Source organism: Chinchilla lanigera, unplaced genomic scaffold (genome assembly GCF_000276665.1).
Source record: "Chinchilla lanigera isolate Chin_1 unplaced genomic scaffold, ChiLan1.0 scaffold00018, whole genome shotgun sequence".
Taxonomy (NCBI): domain Eukaryota; kingdom Metazoa; phylum Chordata; class Mammalia; order Rodentia; family Chinchillidae; genus Chinchilla; species Chinchilla lanigera.
The window spans coordinates 16,909,105-16,918,083 of record NW_004955419.1 but is presented as its reverse complement, the minus strand read 5'-3'; the positions used below and the strand labels follow the sequence as shown (position 1 = coordinate 16,918,083).

The following is an 8,979-nucleotide window of genomic DNA, read 5'->3' as shown; positions in this document are numbered from 1 at the left end:
TCCTGGTACCAAAAAAATAAAACAAAGCAAAACAAAGAAACAGTTGCTTGCCAGGCATGGTGGCACACACCTGTAATCCCAGCACTCAGAAGGCTGAGGCAGGAGAATCCTTATAAGTTCGAGACCAGCCAGGCTATGAAGTGAACTCAAGGCCAGCCTGAACTGCAAGGCCTGCCTCAAAAAGACAAAAAACAGAAAGAACAACAACAACAAAAAAGAAAAATGAGAGCAGTTACTTGTGGGAATCCTCTTTAAAACAAAAGCAAAGGACAAAGTTTTGCAGAGCATTTCCTTGATTTTCATTGGACTATAAAAAACAACCAGTATACCTTATTCATTTTCATGAAAGGAATTTCACTGAATCCCCAAACTGGTGTGAATTTCTGGATGAGCAGGTGCATAGAGAGAGAATCCGCCATGAGGAAAAGGCACCTTCGTGTATTTCAAGGTCATTAATAAAGTTAAACATTAATCAGGAAAGGCCTGCTTTTTCCTGGTCACCCAGGTAACACCTGCTTCATTCTGTTCTTAGGTTTCAAAACACACGTTTATCCTACGGAGGACATAAGTGATCCAAGTTAGGCTGAAAAGGGGGCAGTGTGCACATGCTTTCCAAAGAGGAGTATCCTGTGTGCATGTGTGTGTGTGTGTGTGTGTGCGTGCGCATGTGTGTGTGCATGTGTGTGTGTGTGTGTGCATGTGTGTGTGTGTATTTTTTCACACAGCCTCCCATTCCTATATATCTTCAATAATTGGCAGTTTTCAATATGACATTCGTTTGTAGAGAGAAGAAAGAGTGGGAGGAAGAAAGTAAACCTGTGGTGCGGCTGGAATGTGCAGTCACAGTTGTCAGACGCCATCCTTTTCTAAGGACTCCTTCAACACTCCAAACAGTAGGTGTCACTGGCTTGACTGCCTTTACCCAAGACAGGCTCAAGAGGAAGTGAATGACTGCAGTGACTTCTGCCGAATGTGGTAATTTCTACTCCTAGTGAATGCAGGTAACTTCTAAGTGAGATGCCCACCCCCCAACCCACAAACATAGCAGCCAGAAAAGGTTTTCTGAAATCTCAGAGCTCATCTTCTCCAGAATATCTGGGGAATCAGAAACTATTGAATATGAGTTTGCCAGTGTCCATTGACCTCTGGGCATTGCTCAGGCATTCCACTGGCTAAAGTTCCTGCCTTGTGGTTCAAATTTCTCCACCTTCAGGAAGGAAGCAGATGTCCTGAAGGACTCCGCCTCCCCAGGGAATAGACGTCCTGGGCTCCATGGCAACATCTTCTTATGCAAGCAGGATGGTGCTGCACTGGTTAGATAGCACTGCTGCATCCTAAATGGTGGACAGTCTGACCTGGAACACCTCTTGATCTTTGAAAGACAAGATTATGTTTCCACCGTGAAATTCCCTTCCCATAAATCTTACAGGGGTGAGTCCAGTTCTCACTCACAGCCCAAGGTTCTAATTGTAGGTGTCTTTTTAGTTCGGTGACTTCATAGGTAGCGCAAGCCTGAGGCTTCCGCTGTAAAGAAAGCTTCATACTGGACCGTATAAGCCCAGGTTCCGGGCAGCTTGAGAGATCTTGGGAGTTTTCCTTTGTGGAAATGGATAGTGAGCGGGTTTGGCGGCCCTGTGTGGGTGCTTTATGGAAGATGGACACGGAATGCTGGTCTTTAGGCCGGCTTCTTCTGCTTTTGTTTTGGTGCTGCCCGCCTGACACTGAGGCTGGGCTGCCTCTGGGATTTTGATTCCTCGCTGAGTCTTCTGATTGTTGTCAAAGGCGTGTTGATCTTCTTCTGGAGGGAGCCTTGTGTCAGACCTCACAAACTGGCCCTGTGGCTTCACTGGATGAATATTTTCCTGGTGAAAAGTTTGGACCGAGCGGTGCATCTCCAGGTGTGTGTGCCATGGGGACTCAGCAGCCTGCAGACAGCTTCTGTCGGCTTCTTCCAGCATTCTCGCCTCCCCAGAAGCTGCCTCCTCCTGGGACAGTGAGCTCCTTCTCTCCTTGTTAATCCAAACAGTACTGATCATGGATTCAGCCGGAGTAGCTATGTTCCCTCCTGAGAAGAAAAGGCACAATCAGCGTCATCGGTGAGAAGTAAATGGGCAGCTGTCCTTTAGGGCAGGGTCCCCAACCCTAGACCAGTCCATGGCCTGTTAGGAACCAGACCACACAGCAGGAGGTGGGCAGAGGGCTGGGGAGCAGCGCTTCATTTGTCTCCAGCAGTAGCTCCGCAGTGTTCATAGCACTGCATGAGCTCCGCTGGGTCTGTATCAGATCAGTGGTTAGAGACCCACAGGAGGTCAAATCTTACTGAGAACTGCACATGCGAGGGAGCTAAGGCTCATGATCCTTTTTTTTTTGTTGTTTTTGTTTTTTTTTCCGGTACCGGGAACCGAACTCACGACCTTGCACTTGCCAGGCAGGCGCAGTGCCACTGAGCTAAATTCCCAGCCCTTGATCCTTTGAATGACTTCTCACCCAAAGAAAAATTGTCCACTGCAAAAACTGGTCCCTGATTCTAAAAAAGTTGGTGACCACTGCTTTAGGGGGAGCACGTTCAGGTCCAAGAAAGGCCATACCCAGAATACCCAGGGTTTCAGACACTGAGAATATTGCACGAGCACAAACACACAGGGAAACACACATGATCTCATTCTCCCCCCAACAGATATACACTCCACACAATTACTCATCCATTCAACACAGATTTACTGAGCACTTCGTATGTGCCAGGCCTCATTCATCCCAGGTCTCAGCAATGCAGCAGTGAACGTTGGGACAAAACCCACCTCTTCTTCATGCATGTGTCCTAGTAGAGTAAAAAGACAATAAGTAAATATAAATTCACATATATATGAATTTATGTTCATATATATTCATAGTCATATATATATATATATGAATAAAACTTGGAACAGTAGCCAATGCTATGGGAAAAAAGTATAATTGAGGGTGCAAAACTGAAGTAATGCTGTGAACTTTGGGGAAGATTGGGAGCAAGCATTTGAGGATGGGAGAACAGAGTCATAGGTGATACGCTGTGTCAACTTGGAGAGTCTAGAGGTTTGGCTAAGTGACTCAGCAGTTCTGCATCTTGGGGTATACAGGACACGCCCTTACCCTTCTGGGATGCTGTTCATTGTGTCAATTTGAGAAGTTTAGAAGGTTAACTGTGTGACTCAGCAGGGAGCCAGGGTACTTACTTTGTATTCATCCTGAGCTTGTGCAAGAGGAGGGCATGGAGATTATGTGAGTGCTGGCCCCTGGGTGGGGGTGGCCTGCTTACAGTGTAAGGGAGGGAAAGAGGCTTGCTCTGCTCTGCCACTCCTCCCTTTTGTTCTTGTTTGCTTTGCTGTTCTGCTGCCATGAATTGTTGCCCTCTGCCATGTGCCACTCTGCCTTGGAGCCAGCTGAGTATGGACTGAGCTCTCCACAGACTGAGCTAAATAAACCTTTCCTTTCTTAATTCTGTCCATCAGGTATTTTGTCTCAGCAACAAGAGAAAAGTAACCAAAGCAAATAGCAAGGCACAAAGGCACACACACACACTGACTGGTATAATTTGGGTCTGAAATGTCTTCCAAAAGCCCATGCTAAGAGCTTAGTTGCCAGGCTGTGGCACTGACCGGGGGCCCTTGGAAAGGACTCTGGGATGCCAGTCTGTGTCCCCATCTTTTTTTTGCAAGCCACCATGAGGTGAGCAGCCTCTGCTGTGCTGCTTCTCTGCCGTCCTACATAGTACTATGCTGCTTACAGCCCCAAAGTCACGTGGCCAAACAGTTGTGGAAAGAGACCTCTGAAGCTATGAGCCCAAATTCATCTTTTCCCCTTTTAAATGAACTTTCTCGGGCATCTCATCACGGCACCAGAGAGGGAACTACCACACTCACACACATACACATTCACATATATTCACCAGGGAAAGGATTATTTTTGCTTATTCCCTGAGCTTCTGGCAATGCATTTACCACCTCAGGTAGAACAGGGAGGAGGTGTGTTTTAAAGCAGCACTATGTAGAGAACTTTCCTTGATCTTCCTTGTAGGCAAGAGCCACTGTTCTGGGAGGATATCTGCAGTGTCTATTTTTCTTGACTGTTTTCTCTTTCTTTCTTTTCGTTTGTTTTTTTTTCTTTTTGTCTTTTTGAGACAGTGTCTCGCTATGCAGTTCAGGCTGGACTTGAGCTCACTTTGTAGCCCAGGCTGGCTGCGAATTCACAACGATCCTCTTGCCTCAGCCTCCCGAGTGCTAGGATGACAGGCGTGCACCACCACGCCCGGCCTGGACTGTTTTCAGAGCTGAGGATGCTGACCAATATCCCTCTTTGCTCTCAGGACTGTTTTCTAAAAAGCCCCTTTGTGGAATACAGTAGCTCCTTGTGAACTCCTGGTGGCAGTGAGTTGCGGGTTGACTAAAGGCAGGTTGATGCCCAGCCTGGGGTCTCTCTGAGATGTCAGTTAGGTTTACTTAAGAGTCCCAATACCTGTTACCACAGGAAGCTGAACAGGAGACAAAGTTCATAGTGACAGCACGGAGATAGCACTGGCAGAATAAAGACAGAAGGAATCCCCTGCATCTCAGGGCTCCAAACGCAGAAGAAACAGAAGAGTAGATGCCGCCACCCCTGCAAACAGCTACTGGGATCATGCCCAGTAAAGAGAGTTCCAGTGGAAAGACTGAAGACTTGTTTTTGCTTTGTAACCAAAGTTACGTTCTTCGTGTGCCAAGCTTGAAACCTTTACAGAAATTCAAAATGCTATGCACTCACCTGAGATCAAACAAGGGAAGGGATCCAATGGGAGAAACCAGGAACTGTATCCTGGTGCATCGTGAGTCCAGCAGAAGGGGGCTCAGGGCAGATAGGCAGGACCTGCTTAACTGTCAGTCCTGGTCCACAGCGAGTGAGGAGAGAGAGTGCACTGGGAGGCCCGCTGGGAACCTGACCTCGGAGCGGAGCTGCTGTCACAGTGCCCTCCGCGCCTTCGGGGTACTGCCTGCTCTCCACTGTCCAAGCAGGACAGTCAAGGTGATGGAAATCACACTGCTGCGGTTTATATCTCTACCTCTGGGTGTCCCCGCAAAGCCTCATGAGCTCATAATGGGGCTTTTGAGAGCTGATTGGATCATGGGGGTGAGATCCTCATCAGTGCATTGATGAGTTTATAGCTAAATGTGATGTTGGCAGGGGAAGCCTGGAAGGGTCTGTCTCCCCCCCCCCCACCTCCCTGGATTTCTCTGGCTACTTCCTGTCTGCCAGGCCTTGAGCAAGTCTCCTTTGCGAGGCCCCTCTGCCACGCTGCCCTGCATGGGAGCCAGCTGACTAGGGACTGAAATCTCCACAAACTGTGAGCTAAATAAACCTTGCCCTCTGGAAGCTGTGGATGTCGGCTACTGGGTCTTAGCAATGAGAAAATAACTAAGACACACAGGGAAATTCCACACTATGTTCTGTCCTTTAAATCTGTTTGGCTTTGGTCAGCAGAGGACCAGGGATGGTGAGCTGAGGCCCTGCTCCGAAGTGTGTGCACATCCACTCCGCTTTGCAGGGTGCTACCTGTCACAGGTGCACAAAGAGTGTAGAATTGTAAACTGCTAAAAGCGCGTATTCTAGAAGACCTAGACCTTATCTGGGGGTCAGAGGTCTCCCCTGAGGAAGGCCTACCCCAGCGCTCCTCACACTAACTTACCATAATGGGCCCCAGTGGAACAGGGAACACTCAAGTCCCAAGTGCAGCGGCAAAGGCCATCTGCGGGAGTCAGGACCAGGGAATGGTGCCTTCTACGGGGTATGTATGGTTTGAGATGCTCTGGGTTCATGCCCATTGAGCAGGTGGATTTGTGAGTCTGATTTGCTGGTGCATTAAACATGCTGGTTTGATTTGACAGGGGTTTAATTTTATAATTATTTGCCTGATGACCGGATGAATCCCCTGGAGGGTGGGATAGGGCTTTAGGAACCTTTCGGTTTACGCTCTACAGAGATGGGAGCCAGTTGGCTGTTCCAGCTCAGTTCACATGGATCCCGCAGATAGGCGACAGCCCAAGTAATGAGAGATGGGCTACATGAGTTCAGAGGTGTCCCTTTTGGAGACAGAAGACTTCTGTTGGTGGCCTCTGGAAGCTTTCCTTTTGAGAAGCACTTCCTGTCATAGATAGGGAAGGCTCTCTTGCTCCTGAGTCCTTCCCAGACTAGCCTGGCAGTAGGCAGTGCATTCCTTTGTCCACTGCACCGTACAAATAACCACAGAAACTCTCAGGCAGTGGTTTTGACCTCACAGAGGAGCTTCCCGCTAGGTGGTGACAACCACTTTCTTCTGAGCCTCATGCTGTCCCTTCCCTGGGAAGGGAGCCTCATGCTGTCCCGTCCCTGGGTGCCTGTGAGGGAAGGACATTTATCTCTCATCATAGCTCCCTGGCTGCTGTCTGAAGCCAGATGAGCTGGGGGCTCCCATAGGTCCCCGATCCCTGAGCTTCCTCTGGGCCAGCCAGAGGATGTTAGGGTCACCAGCTTTCTTTCTCCAGAGTCAGTTTCTCTGGTGTACAGGAAAGCCCCCACTACCTCACCTGGCCTAGGAGAGGAGCCAAGCCCAGCCCACCAGGCTGACCAGTTTAGCAGGATCAGAACCAGGAACCTGGGAGCAGAGACCAGGAACAGCGCTGCTGGCCACATGCCCGGCTGTGGGACAGACTGAGCGGAGCTGCCCTGATCTAGCCTCCCCTGCTCTAGCTCTGGTTCTAACCCTGCCAGCAGCAACTCCGCTCTTCTCCACTGGGAGACTGGAGAGCCGCGGCCCCACCTCCCCGAGGCTCAGCCGCCCATTGTACCCCCAGAGAGGCCCTCACCCCCAGCACCTGTTCAGCCCTACCTTTTGGGAGCACCATGAGGTGGGCCTGGGTCCTCTGCTGCCTCCTCAGGCCTTCATACTGGGCTCGCAGGTGCTGGATGCTGGCGTGAGGCCCTTGCCCTGGGGCCTGCGTTCCGGTGGTGCCCTCAGCCATGAAGCGAGACCCCAGCTGCCAGAAGTGGGGCAGGGCAGGGCACGGGCAGGCCAACCTCTTCATCCGGGTCCGGGAGAAAGGCAAACACTCAGGGGAGAGGCACGGGGAGGAGGAGGAGGAAAGACAGGGAGGGGGAACAGGAGGAGAGGGCAGCTGGTGGGGCCAAAGGAGCGCGGACAGCGGAGCAGAAAGACAGGAGAGACTGGAAAGATAAGGAAGAGGGACAAACGCAAACGAGGGAAAGGCAGGGATGGCGAGAAGTTGAGGGGAAGAGAGGAGGGGAGGAAATCGAAGGAAGGGTCAGAATTAGGAGGAAGATTTGAGGAGGGGGCAAGAGAGGAGGAGCCGAGGAGGGAGAAAGGAGGAAGGAGAGGAGAAGGAGAATTAGAAGGATCTGGGAAGAGAGTGAGCGACGTGGGACGAAGTAGGTGCTTGGGGAGCAGAGGGCGTGGGGAGAGGGGAGAGTGGAGGCGTGCAGAGAAAGACGCGCCCAGCTTCCGGGGTCCTGGTGGGAGTCCAAGGAGGTGTCTCAGTCCAAGTCCTTCCTTTCTTGTTCCTCAAGTTTTGAATCCAATTCCAGGAGCCGGGGTGCAGTCCCCCATTTTCTGGCAGAGCTGGAGCAGGGACTCAGGACTGCCTGGTTCCCGCTCGACCCACACAAGGCCCCCTGCAGCATGGTGGTGCATGCAACCAGACCGACCGGGTTGTCTCGGAGCTGTCAGAGGGACACCTTCAGCAGCCGGGCAGAGCTGCGCTTGGGGTGTACATGCTGCGGCTGCGCACTGGAGGAATTCAACGATCTCTGCTCCCCCGCACACACACCCTCGGCAGAAGCCCAGCCCTAGGGTTTGTCAGGGGGAAGGAGCCCAGGGGAGCCCTGGTCTTCAGCCAGCCCCGCCTCCCTGACATTTGATGCAGCCTCTGTGTTCTCAGCATTTTCCAGCTGAGCAGTGAGTTTATCCTACCCCCAGCGAGGTGTGCTTTCACACCTCCTGCCACCCCTACCTTCCCTACAGCCTCTTTGAATGAACAACAGACGCCTTCGGTGTCTCCCACCAGCTGTGACCTATTCTTGTTTCCCTTGTCAATTAAACCTTTATCTTCTCCTAACATGACACTTACAGAGTGCTGGTTACCCCATACACCAGCCTTATACCTATGGGCAGTGGATGAGGAGACAGTGGAGGGTAAATCTCTCCTGGGTAGCGGACTGGAGCTACAGGAAGTGGGTGGCTTCAGCAAGAGCCTTTCCCTCGCAGTCCTGAAGTCTAGGAGTTCAACATCAAGGTATGACAGGACTGGCTTCTTCTAGGGGCTGAGAGGGGGCTTCTCTTTTGTGCCTCTCACCGGTGGTGTGCTCGCAGTCTGTTTCTTGTCATATAAAAGAATCACAGTCTCTGCCTTTATCACCACAGGATGGTGCCCTGTACGCCTCCATGTTCAGTTTTTCCCTCTTTGTGAGGATGGCAGTGGTTGGATGAGGGGTCAGCCTAAGGACTTTGTCTCCATTTAACTAACTGAATCTGCAGTGAACCCATTTCCAAACAAGATCGCCCTGTGAGGTTCCCAGCTTGGGATTTCAACATAGGAATTTTGAAGGGATAAAATTTAACCCATGACAGGTGGAGGGACGGCAATTCCATCCACAGAGATAGGAACGAAAGAGGAGCAAATTGAGATGTCACTTTTGTGGTACCTATGGCCTTGGGTCCTCAGGAGAGAATTAGAAGCTTGGTAGAAAGATCTGAGCCAAAAGTGCAGATAGCATTATTCATGAAAATGACACAATCTGTTACTGGAGAAGTCTTACCACCAGTCAGGAACGTATGGAACCAAGAGAGAGCCTACATAGTTCTCCATCTTTGCTTCCTTTTCAGTCTCCCCACTAGCCTGTTCTAATTCACATTCAATGGCAATAAAGTCCTCTCTTTTGCTCTTTTACTTCATCTTTTTTGTTTGTTTGTTGTCTTTT

General features: G+C 50.5%; 1 protein-coding gene across 1 annotated transcript; it reads right to left on the bottom strand.

Moving 5' to 3' along the window:
• Positions 1-232: 232 nt before the first annotated feature.
• Positions 233-8,054, bottom strand: LOC102017237 (chromosome unknown open reading frame, human C9orf152). Its single transcript, XM_005382746.2, has 2 exons — positions 6,875-8,054; positions 233-2,065 (listed from the first exon to the last, which is right to left on the bottom strand). Exons 1-2 carry the CDS (start codon positions 7,068-7,070, stop codon positions 1,539-1,541), a joined length of 723 nt encoding a protein of 240 aa, XP_005382803.1. The 5' UTR covers positions 7,071-8,054; the 3' UTR covers positions 233-1,538.
• Between the last annotated feature and the right edge of the window lie 925 nt (positions 8,055-8,979).